The sequence below is a fragment of the Momordica charantia genome (assembly GCF_013281855.1).
Source record: "Momordica charantia cultivar OHB3-1 chromosome 9 unlocalized genomic scaffold, Mcharantia_2.0 BLBB01000009.1, whole genome shotgun sequence".
Classification (NCBI taxonomy): domain Eukaryota; kingdom Viridiplantae; phylum Streptophyta; class Magnoliopsida; order Cucurbitales; family Cucurbitaceae; genus Momordica; species Momordica charantia.
In genome coordinates, this window is record NW_028275167.1 from 25,007,935 (window position 1) to 25,023,640 (window position 15,706).

General features: G+C 36.6%; 3 protein-coding genes across 4 annotated transcripts; 1 reads left to right on the forward strand and 2 right to left on the reverse strand.

The window, feature by feature from the left end:
* The first annotated feature begins 1,954 nt into the window (after positions 1–1,954).
* Positions 1,955–4,724, forward strand: FAD8 (fatty acid desaturase 8). Its single transcript, XM_022301194.2, has 8 exons — positions 1,955–2,852; positions 2,951–3,040; positions 3,170–3,236; positions 3,331–3,423; positions 3,519–3,704; positions 3,839–3,919; positions 4,039–4,176; positions 4,258–4,724. Exons 1-8 carry the CDS (start codon positions 2,356–2,358, stop codon positions 4,441–4,443), a joined length of 1,338 nt encoding a protein of 445 aa, XP_022156886.2. The 5' UTR covers positions 1,955–2,355; the 3' UTR covers positions 4,444–4,724.
* Positions 4,725–4,815: 91 nt separating this feature from the next.
* On the reverse strand, positions 4,816–7,456 carry LOC111023723 (N-(5'-phosphoribosyl)anthranilate isomerase 1, chloroplastic-like). 2 transcript variants are annotated; one of them, XM_022301195.2, is made up of 6 exons: positions 7,317–7,456; positions 7,070–7,234; positions 6,603–6,668; positions 6,049–6,413; positions 5,811–5,974; positions 4,816–5,301 (listed from the first exon to the last, which is right to left on the reverse strand). In XM_022301195.2, exons 2-6 carry the CDS (start codon positions 7,077–7,079, stop codon positions 5,076–5,078), a joined length of 831 nt encoding a protein of 276 aa, XP_022156887.1. In that variant the 5' UTR covers positions 7,080–7,234; positions 7,317–7,456; the 3' UTR covers positions 4,816–5,075. The 2 variants fall into 2 exon arrangements, with proteins under 2 accessions (XP_022156887.1, XP_022156888.1); XM_022301196.2 differs by lacking the exon at positions 7,317–7,456 and having other exon boundaries at positions 7,070–7,301.
* Positions 7,457–11,456: 4,000 nt separating this feature from the next.
* LOC111023721 (zinc finger CCCH domain-containing protein 29) lies at positions 11,457–14,259 on the reverse strand. The gene is made up of 2 exons (XM_022301193.2): positions 14,101–14,259; positions 11,457–13,891 (listed from the first exon to the last, which is right to left on the reverse strand). The coding sequence occupies exon 2, from the start codon at positions 13,880–13,882 to the stop codon at positions 11,819–11,821; it is 2,064 nt and encodes a 687-aa protein (XP_022156885.1). The 5' UTR covers positions 13,883–13,891; positions 14,101–14,259; the 3' UTR covers positions 11,457–11,818.
* Between the last annotated feature and the right edge of the window lie 1,447 nt (positions 14,260–15,706).

A 15,706-nucleotide genomic window follows, 5' to 3' on the forward strand; every position in this document is an offset into this window, starting at 1 on the left:
TAGCTCCTCCTCTCGCACGCTTGTTGAGGCTCGAAAGGTTGAGTCTCATTTGGTTATGTTTCGCCCCATGTCGCCTATTTTTCTGTTGAATCGAGCCATTGAAGCCTATGGTAAATGTGGGTGTTTGGAGGATGCAGGGGAGTTGTTCGAGGAAATGCCTCATAGAGATGGGGGATCGTCGAATGCGATGATAACAGCATATACCCATAATGGGTATGCTTTGGGAGCATTGAATTTGTTTTTGGATATGAATGAATCTGGTGTTCGTGCTACTGAGATAACTTTAGCCAGTATTCTTGGGTCTTGCGGAGCTGCATTAGCTCTTCACTTTTCGAGGCAAATTCACGGGCATATTGTGAAATCTTGCTTCCTTGGCATTGTAATTCTTGAGAGTTCTCTTGTTGATGTCTATGGAAAGTGCAGGCTTATAAATGCTGCACGCAGCATATTTGATGAAATTTAGAAGTGCGATGATGTTTCCTTTGAATAGAAAAGGAGATGTTAAATTGTAGAAAATAGTGGCTAGTAGAAAATAATCAAAGGTTGTCATAGAATCCTTTGAATAGAAAAGGAGATGTTAAATTGTAAATTTCCTCTCTCAATTTTTCATGCTTGTATTTAATAGGTAAGGCTTAAAAACATAGTATCTATGAATCTTATAAATTCATTATTCTCAAAAAAAAAAAAAAAAATAATAATAATAAATTTTAAATTCACTACGATGGAAAAAAGAAGAGGTATTAACCTATAGAGTTATAAATGCATAAGAACAAATATTTATTTTCAAATATGACAAAATTTGAAATTTTAGAAAAATAATATAATACAAATCAAACTCAAACTCAAATGTAAATAATACATATTACAAAAAGTCACATTTATGCTATATCTAAAAAAAGAAATCAAAAGTTGTAGCATTTTTTAAACTACACATTAAATTTAGGTTAAATTACAAGTTTAGTTCTTAACTTTTATATTAATGTTTAGTACAACAAATAAGAGTGAGAGTTGAACTCATAACATCTTGGCCAGGAGACAGATGTCAATTACGGTTGAGCTAGACTCATGTTAGTACTTTTACACTAATGTCTAATAGGACCTCAAACTTTTAAAGTGTCTAATAGGTCTCAAAATGTTAATTATCTTCCTAAGCTTGAAAAAGTATCTAATAGGTTCTTAAGAGCCCGTTTGGTGACGTATGACCCCAACATCTATAGATTCAAGAATGATAAAACAACATTTTAATTTATATTTTGGAACAAGAAACATAAATAGTTGTCGAATGCTAAGATTTCTAAAAAAAATCGGAAACACGAAACAAAAAACGGAAACATTGCTAAACAGGTTCTAAATTTTTAATTTTATGTCTGGTAAGGTCATAAACTTTCCGTTTATGTCTAATAGGTCTTTAAATTTTCAATTCACATTAGACATTTTAAAAAATCCACAAACTTATTAGACATAAACTTGAAAGCTTACGGTACTCTTAGACACAAAATTCTAGCTTCATAAATAAAAATAATATGAATAGATCAAAGATTTATTACAGAAAATTAAAAGTTCAGATACCTATTTTACACTTTTAAAATTCAATAATCTATTAGATACGGACTTAAAAGTTCAAAGATGAATTAAACCGTTCTAAAAGACTAGAAAAAAAATTCAAATTCTTGTGTTCATAGAAAGAAAGAGAGAGGGACACACAAAGTCGTATCAAATTCAACAAAAATAGGAAGAAGACGTGTTCAATGAGGCGACAGTAAATTTCACGCCTTTTTTTTTTTGTTCCATCTTAATTCAGAGAGTCAAATTTTTTGAAAATTTGAGTTCCCACGGCAGCCCACAGTCCAAATTCCAATCCACAGTCCACACCCCCGGCCCCGAATCCGATCGAGACCCATTACCAAATTCGAAAACATGTTTCCAATTCTGATGCAGATTCTGCGTCTCCGATTTCACCACGTTATCTTCCATTCTTCCTTCTCCCTTCGGCCCCACCACTTCACTCCCAGCGGTTCAATCGCCCAATAGCAACACGATTCCAATCCATGGCCAACCCAATTGCTTGGAAAAATCCAACCAGCCTCCAAAAGGTTGCTGTGATGAAGAAACAGTCATTGGTACGAATGGTTGATTATAAATAGAGTGGAGATTTGAGAGAGGGGCCGAGGCACAGGACAATCCACAAGAAGCACATGTTGAGATTTATGGTTGTGAGCGAAGGAGGAGATTTCTGACTCTGTTATCTCATCTCTTTTTATTTTAGGGTTTTTTGCCCATCTTTCTTTCTTCTCTATCTTGAGGAACTAGAGGCCAGAATCTGGGAATACTTGTTTTCTTCCATCTGGGTCTCTAATGGCGAGGTGGGTCTTGTCTGAATGTGGGGTTAGGCCCCTCCCCAGGATCTACCCTCTGCCTTCCAGGACTGGGCTTGCTTCCAAGGCTTTCATGGAGATTAGGCAGCCATTGTCGGCTTCTAGAGCTCACATTCTGCGCTCGTCTTTGGGTCTTTGGAAGGGGAAGAGTTGGGGGCTGAATGTGAGTGCTCCATTGAGAGTTGCTTCTGTGGATGAAGATAATGAGAGGGAGAGAGTTGATGTGGTTGGAGACGATGGCGGGTTCGACCCCGGTGCTGCTCCGCCGTTTCGGCTGGCCGACGTTCGGGCCGCCATTCCGAATCATTGTTGGGTTAAGGATCCTTGGAAATCAATGAGCTATGTTGTGAGGGATGTGGTTGTTGTGCTTGGATTGGCGGCTGTTGCTGCTTACTTCAACAATTGGGTTGTTTGGCCTCTTTACTGGTTTGCTCAAGGCACCATGTTTTGGGCTCTTTTTGTTCTTGGTCATGATTGGTAATTTTCTCTGTTCAAGAAATTGAATCTGTCCTCACTGTCTTCCAATGCTTTTAATTCCTTTCCCTGGATTTTCTAATTCTTGGTTGGATTTGCAGTGGCCATGGAAGTTTCTCTAACAACCCAAGTCTGAATAGTGTTGTTGGTCATCTTCTTCATTCTTCAATTCTAGTTCCATATCATGGATGGTTAGTTCCCTGATTACCTTATCAAAGACGAATGTCTTCCAATCGTTGGTTGATGTTGATCATTATTCTCTGCAGCTTTAACTCTCTATCAGAAATGTAAAATAGTTCTGTTTATCTTGTTTAACTCAGGAGAATAAGCCACAGAACTCATCACCAGAACCACGGTCATGTCGAAAACGACGAATCATGGCATCCTGTAAGTTCTTTATCTCTAGGAAGCAGTTTGTAACAAGAAGAGGCTATTTTTTTCAGTGTCATTTAATGGCAATATGTTCATATCTGTTTTGCAGTTGTCTGAGAAAATTTATAGGAGTTTGGATAAAGCAACTAAAACATTGAGGTTCACCTTGCCTTTCCCCATGCTTGCATATCCTGTTTATCTGGTTAGTACACTCTGTTTCTTCACCCTTCTTTATGAACTTCAATGCTATGCCAGTGTTTTGATGGATTATAATGCATCCTGTTGGTGGCATTACAGTGGAATAGAAGCCCTGGAAAGAAGGGCTCTCATTTTGACCCGAGCAGCGATTTGTTCGTACCGAGCGAGCGGAATGATATCATTACATCCACGGCCTGTTGGGTTGCAATGGTTGCTCTGCTTGGGTGTCTGTCCGTAGTGATGGGTCCCCTCCAACTCCTCAAACTCTATGGCATTCCCTACCTGGTGAGTTCAGCTCCGGTCACGAATCCACGACGAATGCTTTTCAGTATTCATTAAGACTTCTACGTTTAGTCGACTTTTTTTCAATACCATCATTCCCTTGTGCACTCTTTTGAATGTTCTTCTTCTATATGCAGCTGTTTGTCATGTGGCTGGATGTGGTCACGTACCTGCATCACCACGGTCACGACGACAAACTTCCTTGGTATCGTGGAGAGGTATGCTGATCAAAGCTTTTCAAGTGTTCGATGTCAAATTTCAAGAACTAACACATAAAAGTATCATGTTTGACACAGTTTTATTAACTTGGCTGGCTCTGAATTTCATGATCAAACAGGAATGGAGTTATTTAAGAGGAGGATTAACCACTCTCGATCGCGATTACGGATGGATCAACAACATCCACCATGACATTGGAACCCATGTCATTCACCATCTCTTCCCTCAGATCCCACACTATCATTTAATAGAAGCTGTGAGTATACTTGAAATCTAAACTTATCTTTGTACTGCATCTTCAAAATTCTCACTGAAAACTGTAATCTAATGGTTTCAGACCGAGGCAGCAAAGCCAGTGCTTGGGAAGTACTATCGGGAACCGAAGAAATCCTTGCCTCTCCCACTTCACTTGTTGGGAGTTCTCGTAAAAAGCATGAGGAAGGATCACTATGTGAGCGATTCTGGGGACATTGTATATTATCAGACTGACCCCAACCTCTCTGGATCAAAGCAACAGAACTGATCATTCACCTAACTAATATATCAAAATTCTTTGCAAATAGCACTTGCTGGCGAGCCATTCAAGTTTCGAATATCACTGGTTGCCAAAGCTTTAAAGGAGAAGAAGAAGCTGCTTGCTCATGATGATAGTACTGTTTATGCTCTTAGGGTATCAGAGAAATATTTATTACTACATGATAGAAAATGCTGGCATTATTTTTGCTTGCTGTCTGTTTAAAGAAAAGATATGGATGGACAAGTTTTCATAACCACTGAAATGGGGAGATCTGTGATGTTCTAAAATGTCCAGTAAATGCCACAATTTCATTTGTCAACAAAGTAGAAGCAGACAATCAGCTAAATGGAATGTTAAAGTGCAGATACGAAGAGAGGATTCAAATACAACTCATTAGAGTAACGATGCTAATAATTTAACCACTTAAGTTACGTTTACGCAGACAAAAGCACTAGATTCTGATTTCATATTGTTGGATCCTCAAACAAGAGGGAATTATTCGCTGCATCAAATGAAAGAAAGAAAACAAAGTAGAGATAGCCTGTGGTTATACAAAATGATTGTTTATAGGACTAAATCAGTTGTTCTCTGAGATTAATTAAGAAAATTGGATACTTTTAGATACTCAGCTTTCTTGATCAATAGCTTACTGAATGAACAGCCGTCAAAAAGGACTTGATTCGAGTGAGATCCTTCTGAATCCCATCTGAGCCACAAATTCCACTGCTAACATCAACTCCATGAGGCTTAAGAATGGATAGGGCTTGAGATACATTTTCTGGATTGATTCCTCCAGCCAACAGCCAACCTTGCTTGCTTCTAATTATTGGTACCTCAAACTGGGCCCAATTGAATCCCTTCCCACTTCATGCAACAGAATAAAAGATAATAAATTAGCCCCATATGACATGCTGGAAGAAAAGTCCAATCTGCAGCTGTTAACTGCTTAGCCAAATCAACACGTTCTTTCAATTTATTTATTGGCTTAGGATAGCATTTCTAGCTAATACAGTAACATACTAACATGCAGAATTAAATAATCTCAGCAGCAGATAGCGATTGGTTTGTGGAAAAAAAAACTCTAATCCTGTTTGTTTTGGTTTCGGGACATTTATAGCCTATTTTGTTTTGGTTTTTGTGCTGTCAAATGTTCTAATAATTTGAGTGCACTTGGCTTAAAATTCAATTATTGTTGCTATTGTTGATTTAACAGAAATCTTACCCGAACCATGTAGAATTGTGTTTTATGAAAGTTCAACAGAGAAAATCAAAACAGTTTAAAATGTGAGGACAAGCAAAATATGGAACATGTTGCTCTTGTTCTGAGGGCATTGGAATAGAAACGAGCCAAAACCAGCATATAGAAGATGTACCTGCCACCCTTGGCACTGTCAACAAGAATCCAATCGACCAAAGAACAGGCCTCAGTTGAGATGTCATTTAGAAGGCTTCCATCTTCATTTGCATGAAGAACATAAATAATTCGATGATCGTTGACTAGAAGCGGCAATGCTGCCCGCGAACTATCTCCGTGAAGCTGTGAATCCAAACCATTTAGAGTAAGAATATTATTTCTATTCACAAAGAGATGGGGTGAACAAAAAGATTTACCTGCACAAATTCAAGTTCACATTCTTTAGCTGCTCGTGATATCGTTTCGACATCATCATCAACAAACACTCCAACAGGCTGTGCACCATTTTGTCTTGCAATTTTAGATATCTCCTTGGCAACTGAGAGAGAAACAGAACGCTTTGAGTTTGGCCAAATAATCATCCCAATAAAATCAGCACCAGATTCTGCTGCCAAAGCGGCATCTCTTGCCGATGCAATACCGCACATTTTAACAAGAACCCTGTCCTTTATATGGTGTTCAAGGCTTGAAGATACATTCTCTAGCTCAGAAATGCTACAAGCAATTTTTCTCTTTTGACAGGGCCAGTTTCTCCAAATGTATGAACTGTCCCTATTCAAACCTGCAAAGAAACATAACTAACATGAGAACTGAAATAAAATATTCTCCAACATCCATAAAATCGACAGCAAAAAGACCAAGAAAAGCCAGAACAGTGGCTCAGAAATGAGTGGACATGATCAAATTGAGCTTATCTACAATTGAAACTTTCAGGCATTGAGTTACTAAAACATAATGGGGCAAAAAATACCATGAAACTGCTGCCTTCTATACACATTTGCAACTTGTGGCCGAAAGTAGCTTCCATTAGTTAAGCCTGAAAAAATGGAAAGAGATCATGGTATCAGGGGTTCAAACTATAAGGAAAGACAATCCGGAGATCGAAGAATTAAATAGTTCATTCTTGAACAGCAAAGAATATGACAAGAAAAAGAAAGAAAATACCACCAGCATGCTATCTGATACCTGGGAAAGCAATTAAATGGCATACATTTTCTTCGAAACTCCATTTGACAGTGATGAACCAGTAAACGATGAATTATTATGAACCCCTTATAAGACTGCTATGGGGGGATATTAAAGCGTCGGGGAGGCAGCGAGAAGGCAAAAAAAGAAAAAAAATTCATTTTTGGGAAATTCATCGAACAGTTGGTAGGCAGTGCAGGTGAAAGAAGGGGAAAATCTCGAATGCTCTGGAACAATATTGTATAATCGTACCTGAAATCATTGTTCTCCCCCCTTTCTTCACGCGCTTATTTCTGATCAAAATTTGCTTCAGATGAAGTTAATTTGATAGCCGAAGAGAAATGCAAATGAGGAACAAATCTTTGTTCTCAGAATTCTTGGTTTGTTTTTCCGGTAAAACTATTCTCAATGGGTAAACTGAAAACGAAAGTGAAATTCAAAATTTTATCAACCCACGTAAAAATTAGTGAAATGGATTCTTAATGAGCTGAAAAAAAACCTGATCTAAAGCCAAAGCCATTTCTCCTCTTCTGGTCAGCTGACGCCTCCTCTAATATTGTTTTTAATTATATATTTATTTCAAGGTAAAATTTATTTATTACCTATATACTAGTTTGATGAGTAGAATTTTTACATTAATTTTATTATTAGTTTTTTTAATCCAACTAAAACCTATATTAAATCAAGTGATGGGTAATTTTTTTAGTTCAAGTGTTGAGCTATGTTTTGTTTATTAACCAAGATGATTGGTAACTAGTTTTTTTTTTACCTGAATTATTGTTTTTATACTCTTTTGGTAAATATTTTTAGTTGGATATACATTTTATTGCAACATTTGAGATTTTATTATGAGATTTTCCTCATAAAAGATGCAAAGCTTGGAATGAACAACAACCAAAGGTAGAGTTGACAAAGACTAGAAAAATATGTGCAAATTAAAAGGGAAAAATGTGCCGAATAGGAAACTTCTTTACAAATATTAAATTTCGAGTAAATAAATGTTTGAGTTCAACAATTTAATTAGCATGTCGAACTGGATTAGTATTAAGATGAACTGTATTCACACAGTCGCACCAAAGAACTACTAGCTTATAACTTAGTAGATGCAATTACCGGAATTGTGATACAATAAAGAAATTGAAGTATCTATAAGCCGAGTGTAAAATCACTCAACATTTGCAAAATCGTCTAAATTGATAGAAAAATGTTTAAACAAAGTTAGGTTATGATATAAAGTAACCTTCAAACAGCGTAATGTGTGCTGAATGACCTAACGATATTGCATATTATAATTCCTGTAGCTTACTACTAATGGTGCAAATCTACTTAAATATTTGAAAGTACTTCTAGAATTTTTTTGAACTTTCAAAAAGTACTTTTAATCTTGTAGTCCCAATTTCAACACAGTTGACACTTTTGTTTGGTTCCATTACACGAGCTTTAATCTTTTTGGTTTAAGAGAGGTCTAATTAACTTTTTTTTTTTTTTTAGTTAAAGAAAAGTTGAATAACTTTTGACTTTGAAGAAAATAAATTCATGTGTATAGTGAAATACATATCAATAAAGTTGATATAATATTTGAAATTATTACTAGAAGATATGAATAGCATCTTATATATTAATTAATTTACAAAAGTTCAAATAGCTTGGAATAAGTTGCATGTAAATTTGAAAAAGCATACCAAATTGGACTTTTCTAATTGACAAGAATGATGAAAATAAAAAATTAGATTGAAATATAATTGTTACAAGAAGTCAAAACTAGATCAATAATCTATATAATTCAAATAATTTCATTCAAATATATTGAATCAATACAAGCGAAGTGATTGACAAGAAGTTTGGTATTTAATTAATAGCACATAAAGGAGGGTTGAAATTCAAAGAAGATGTTGACGTTATTGTCTTTTGCAAACTGGCCTACACTGAAGAGGATGATATTCAAATAAGACAGTTGTCGTCTTTTGAAAATTGGTTGATACCAAAATTTTAAATGTACGAAAATAATGGATGTCTCAATTTTACTAAAATGTCGATAAAATAATATCGATCTCGATGAATATTTTTTAAAGATTATAAAAAAAACATTCAAATGAATAAATATGCATTTCAAACTTTAAAATGAGTTAGAAATTACTATTATTAATATTAGGTTTACATTAGTAATATTTTGGTTACATTTTCTTGATTTTTTAACGATATATTGAAAATATTGATTCGCCCTTCAGGTCGATCAAATTTATAGACATGTGGAAATGTCGATGAAAATGTTGATATGTCGAGAAAATTCCCATAATCAGTGAAACATGAAGTAAATTAGTTAAATGAATCTTGCTAGTTATCAAATCATATATTTCATTTCCTTTTCTTTTGAACCCAACAACGTAAAAATTTAAACTTATAGAAGATACATGTCTTAACGAGTTGGACAATGTTTAGATTGACATCACATTTTCGTTTCTAATTGGTATGCAGTGGATGTCAATCGTAACATGATAAGAAACATTGAAACTAGAATATCAATTCACTCAAAAGTTTGTTAGAGTTCACAAATGTTTGAGGGATTAAATTGGTATTATGGTTAAATTACAAATTTAGTATCTATAGTTTTAAAAGTTTCAATTTTGTCTTCGTGGGTTAGGCTGGATTTAATTTCAATTTGGTCCCATATGATTTATGATTAGTTTCAATTTGGTGCCTATTGGTTGAATCTCACGAGTTGTCCTTAAATTGTATTTTACCTACTTAAAAACTATCAATTTTCTTTTGTCCAGCTGTAAAGAAAAAAAATTCAATATAATAACAACATGGGACAATTTGTGAAGTTTGAGTAAACCACAAGGACCAAATCAAAACCTTTGAAACCAGTCGAAAGCATAGAAATTAAATTGAAACTCGTAAAACTATCTAGACCAAATTTGTAATTTAACCAAATATTATTCACATTTGAAGAATTGCATTAAAAAGTCTTGATGTTGCTAATTCCTTAAAAATTATCATCAAAGGCAAAAATAGCATTTTAAAATAATCTTTACCTTATTTGTTATTCCTTAACTCTTACCTCTATTGGTACTCTCTATTGATTTGATGAACCAAAGTGTTTTTGCCATTAGAAGAGGAATTCACTTGCACCTTCTTCTTTTGTTAGTTTTGGAAGGTTAGATGGGCTATGAGAGCAACTTTTTGCTAAATTATTCATAATTCTTGTGCTTTCAAAAGGGAACTCATTTCTTAAAATGATTTAACTAGAAATAGAATGATTCAACAAGTGTCGATGAGTATTTTCAAAGTTGACATAAAATAGAAATTTCAACCAAAAAAAAAAAATTGCTATATGATATAAATAATTGGTTAAGTTACCCATTTAATCCCTTTTTTTTTTTTTTTTTTTTTTTTTTTACCTTTGTGTTTATTTAGTATTTTTTTTACTAACATGTAGAATGAAAATTTGAACTCACAGCCTCATGGTTAAATAAATATACCTTAATCCGCTGAGATATGTTCTGATTGGCCTTAAGTTTAGGTTTTCAAATTTTACGATTTAAACTCAAAGCTTCGTAAAATATATTATAGTTATATTACGTCTTTGATATTAATTTTTCTTATTACTATAATAATAATAGTTGAGCTTAGTTTTCTCCCATCTCCTTCTCCTTCTCCCCCTTGTAGCTACCCGGTCGTTCTCCCATCTGCAATCTCTTAGACAAGAAGATTTGATAAACTTTACGACTATGAAATTTAGAATGGTACAAAAGTGTATTTAGATTAAAAAAATTTTATAAAAACGCGAATTCACAACCGCCTACATTTGATTCATGAGTTTTACAAACTTGAATTTATATGGAGTTCTCCAGTGGATGAGATAATAATCAAACATATGCCTCGAAATTCACGTACTAAACACAGACTCAATACTAAAAATCTAACTCGTGAGCCAAACAAGTACGGAATAAGATAAAAGTGGGAAACTTCAAAGCAATCTCTCTTTCTATCATAAGATTTTGGGTTGGAAAAAATCCCATGGGCGGCTATGAAAAGAACATGGAAGGGTTAAAAAAGTCAAGAGGCAGTGAGCCCCACCACCCAATTGGACAACCTCAAATCTGTCTCTCCCAACCAATAATCCTAAATTAATAATATAGCTAAGGTTTTAGCTGTGATTGCTGTCACTCTTCTGGTTTTGTCTGTCTGGCTTGGCTGCCTTCATTTTTCCAAACTTGCCCTTCCTCCATCTTCATCTTTCGTCTTCATCTTCCCCTTCTCCTCCCAATTATTTGGACTTCTCGAGTCCGTTCGATAATATTTCTGTTTCTTCATTTTTAATCAAGAAAAATGAAAGATAGGATCACAACATCAATGAATTGAAGTAAGATAAAATAATATTTTTATTTATGTTTTAGAGAAGATTGGAAATAGAAATGAGAAAGAAGAAATTTGTCTGGTTCTTTCTAAAAATTTCTATAGACTTTTGAGAATGTTCCAAAAAAAAAAAGAGAAACAAGAAACATAGTTAGTTACAGAATGTTTAAATTTCTTAAAAAAATTATGCTGACTTACAAGTGCTGAATCAGAACTTTTAATCCTCACAGCCCATTTTAAGGAGAAAATTAAAAGGGGAAAATCTGTTCCTCACAATCTGTTTGCAGAAGACAATACAGAGCTTTTGTTCTTATTATACTAGAGTGAAAAAGGATACATATTCATCTTATATAAGCGCCCCCAAAATGGAGAAAAAAATTAACAAATATAATATGATACAATGAAAAGAATACAAAGATATCTTCTTACTGATCTGATCTTCAGATTGTTACTGATCTGGCTGAAGATCGACCGACCCCATATCGAAACTTCGGGGCTTTTTCTTGAACTCGAATTGCCTCTATAACAATTCTCTTTACTACTAAGTTTAAACTATAGTTTCTGTAATCAAATATTGAATGAAATGTGAAGAACTTGAGTTTGTTAGCATAATGTAGAGGAGGGATTTTGGCAAGCGCTTGCTTATGCCACTATCTGCTCCTGTTCTGCATACAACTGCTGCTCCATCCAGGACGGGAGCATCTCGTTCACCTCTCTTTTGAGGTTGTATTGCCGCTTCTCGGCACCGAACATCTCGAAACTGTTCGAGGGAACATCTTTAACCAGGGAGTTGACCCAGGAGACGTCTGGCTCCTCCGCTGCTGATGGCGTGAAGGAGGGAGCTCCTAGGCCATTGTTTCGGATCCCAAACGAGGCAGATTTCCTGAGTTTGTTGAGATCGTTGCCGTGCATTCCCCAGTCTAGTTTACCATCGGGTGAGCTCCAATCGGAGAGATGGGAAGACATTTTAGCTGCAGAGTTTGCAGCTGCGGTCAGCCCAGGAAGGCGGGTCACTGCAGCTCGGTCGATGAAACTCTGGCTTCGTTTTGCAAAGGCAGCAGACCTTGAGTTCATCACTGCAGCTGCCACTGCACTCGATGAGTCGAAGCCGAAAGATGGGGGTTTCTTTACAGGTGAGGATGATAAGTTAGCTGGGTAACTTGCACGAAGTTGGTTCATGTTTTGGCGTATCTGCAGCCCAGTCGGAGATTGTACCTGAGCTGAGATCGGGGTTCTCAGTGAGGCACCCTGAAACTGAGACAACAAGGAAGAATCTAGTGATCCAAACATGTCATCAAGGTTTGATGGCTTCAACTCCGCACTCCTGCTTACATCTCCACTCCAGTAAGAAGGAGACGAGAGCCGGGATATCTCGTCGATCAACTGCTGCTGATGTTGTAATTGGCTTGCGTTCTTCTCTAACCCGAGCAGTTCCATCTCCAAATCCAAATCTCTTGCACTCAAAGCAGACTTTAACCGACTACCGGGAAGTTGCAGAGCAGGAGGGGTAAGGTTAATCTTGTTCTGCCACAAGCTTCCGTTCTTAGGGGAAGACACTGATGCCAAAGGAGACATGGGAGGTGTTGATGTAGTTGGCAACGACAACGATGATGAACCAAGAGCCAACGGGCTCATGGTAGACATATCTCCTGCGCTGCTCGAAAGGGACCTCGGTGAAGGCATGCCAGAGCCCGTTGAAGCATACACGGGGCGCAATTCTTCAGGTTTGTGAGCGAAGAAGCAGACCTTCCTCGTGCACCCGGTCTCATCCTTGCAGAGCCTGGTTCGGTATTGAGCAGGGTGGAGCCAAGATTCAAAAACACCATGTGCATACTCACAGGAATCTCCCTTTTGGCATGCCCCCTTTCGGAATTCAGGGCACGGGACGCAGCTATACGGGTACTTCCTGGGGTCTCTTCGCCTAGCGTTCTCACCAGGATGAACGAAAGGGCACTCGGTCCAATCGTGCGAATACGCCCTCGAACAAGGCTTCACTTTGAAAGTATACATCCTGAAATCATCGGTACCGTATATCCCGCTGTTTATGTCGGGCAGCGATACATCAACAGGATACTCTTTCTTGTCAGTTCCTTCTTTTGCAGATTGAGATGCTGTGATCTTCTGCTGGTCTTCGTCAAGGTAAAGGCTCAGATCACCTTCCCCAGCCACACCATCTCCCCTCAACAACATCTCCATAGCCTTTCTTCCTGAATTGCACACCATCCTGTAAGCTGAAACAATCAAATCAACAGGTTTTCGCCCACTAGCATCGACGCACTCGACATCGGCAGATCCATCGAGCAAGAGCTTGATGGTCTCAAGGGAAGAGCCAGAGCCACCAGCAGTGGCACAGTGGAGGGCAGTGGCCATGTCTGAACCACAAGCCCTATTAACATCAGCTTTGCCTGTCTCAATTATGTGCTTGACAACCTTGGAGCTTCCAAACATGGCAGCAATCATCAGTGGAGTTCTTTTTTCAAACCCCATCTTCTTTGACCCAATCCCTCTTCCATACCAGCAACTAGGCTCATCAACATCCAAACCCTTCTCTTCCACCTCTCTCTTGAACCCTTCTACATCATCAGAGGCAGATAGTTCAAGCAAAATTGAACTCGCAGAGAAGAAACCCCCATCGTTAAGCTTCTGAAACTTGGCTTCCATGGCAGGATCCGAGGAAGCACCTTTATTCTTCGAGCCACTGCACATATCCAACTCCTGCAAGAAATCAACAACCCCCATAAATCACAACTCCTAGACAGACCCAGAAGAAAAGTAGCCCAAAACACGCAAATCCTCAAGATTTAACACTACCCCAGATCATTTCAAGACAAACCCATGTGGAAAATCACGAAAAACAGGAAGGAAAAACAGATCGATTCAAAAGCAGCAGAACTGAAGACTGGAAAATCGGAGAATTGGCATACCTGGAAGTGAAATTGAAGGAACAAACAGCTCGATTCAGAGAGCAGAGTTGAAAAATCCTCAGCGCGAAGGAGAGAAATCGAGAAGGCCTCGATAGGAGGGAGTTTGAGATGGGAAGAATGGAAGAAATGGGGGTTTTATTATCCAGCAGGCGAAGGAGAAGGGGCAAAGAAAGGGGGAAGAAGGTGCGACTTTTCTTCCTCGCGGCTTCAACCAGTCAAAGTCAAAGCAGAGTGAAGGAAGAGAAGAGCAAAAAGGCCCCACTTTCGTTGGTTTCGCTATCCAAATTCGACCCAAATCGCGGTTGCTTCGTGGCTCGAACCCAAATTCCAAATGAAACCCAAATGAAATTGGAATTCGAATTCGAATTGGAGGTGGGTTTTGATTGGTGAGATGGAAAGCAATATGAGAATTTAGAATGGCGACGAAGGAGATTCGTTGACGCGTCTTCTGTGTTGTGGTTTTTGGTGGGTGACAGAATATAATCCGACTCGGTCTTCCACTATGGGATTTTGTCTTCTTCCTCTCAATCCAATTTCTAAAACTTTTATTTTATTTTATTTTTTTATGAATTGATGATAAGTTATAACTTTCTTTTTTAGAATTAAATTTTCTTAGTGGTGAAGACTGGTGCAATACTGTTTGACTAGAGAATGGCAATTCCCCATGTGTTCTTCAAAATTGGGAGTGGCCTCTTTTTTTTTTTTTTTTTTTTTTTTTTTTGTTGGGGATTAGAGCACTAGTGTGATGTTTCTTTCTAGCTTTTTAAATATTATATGATATGGGTCGTTTAGTGTTTAATGTTTTGACCAATTAAGTGACGCTTTTGTATATTACAAAACAAGTTCAATTAATTACAAATATATAGACATTTTAGATTCGTAAATATTGAAAAAAATATATATATACTAGCCTAAATCCAATAAAAAAAATTAAAAGAGTCTTGAAATGTCCCTCAATGATCACTGATTAATAGATGTTTATTAACGATAAACTATATTAGTGATAATGTGTATCAGTGATCGATTATGTTAGTCATACAAGTGATATAGTGTCTCACAGGTGGATGGATAAAACAAATGAGTGATGTACGGGGATAAAAGGACATTATGTAAAATATCTAAATGAGCATGCGAAAATTTTAAAAATTATATCGTGAAGTGTCACCTATTAAAATTTCTCACAAAATAAGTCATCTGAGAAATGAAAGTTTGAATTTTTCCTCCAAATTTCTTAGAAATTGGCAAAAGAAAAAAAAATTATTTTACTTCTTTTAAAGATCTAATTCTTCCTCTAAATTTCGTCAACTCACCAAGTATTATGTCATATAAGTTTACTGTGGGCCAATTTAAAACACCGAAACATTAAGAACTTAAACATATATTTAGTCTATGAAGAGCTAAATTATAAATTTGATATTTTGGTTCATTTCGCAATTTTGAAATATTAATATCACATTTTGGGTTTAATCATTTATACAGTAGCATCCACCTAAAAAAAATCATCTTGATTGAGGACAATTAAGCATGTTTACACTTTCCCTTTTAAGCTTTATTACATTTGTTTACTAAATGATTAGCATTCAAAGTAGTTGATATATACCAAATT

Excerpts from the sequence above, each read along its gene's own strand:
- LOC111023723 (XM_022301195.2), bottom strand. Across the intron at positions 6,414-6,602 it reads TAGAAGGCAGCAGTTTCATG|GTTTGAATAGGGACAGTTCA; the intron begins GTATTTTTTGCC and ends GTTTCTTTGCAG. Across the intron at positions 5,975-6,048 it reads GTGAACTTGAATTTGTGCAG|CTTCACGGAGATAGTTCGCG; the intron begins GTAAATCTTTTT and ends TTGGATTCACAG.
- LOC111023721 (XM_022301193.2), bottom strand. The coding sequence starts at position 13,882 with ATGTGCAGTGGCTCGAAGAATAAAGGTGCTTCCTCGGATCCTGCCATG.
- FAD8 (XM_022301194.2), top strand. The coding sequence starts at position 2,356 with ATGGCGAGGTGGGTCTTGTCTGAATGTGGGGTTAGGCCCCTCCCCAGG. Across the intron at positions 3,920-4,038 it reads TTCCTTGGTATCGTGGAGAG|GAATGGAGTTATTTAAGAGG; the intron begins GTATGCTGATCA and ends ATGATCAAACAG. Across the intron at positions 4,177-4,257 it reads ACTATCATTTAATAGAAGCT|ACCGAGGCAGCAAAGCCAGT; the intron begins GTGAGTATACTT and ends TAATGGTTTCAG.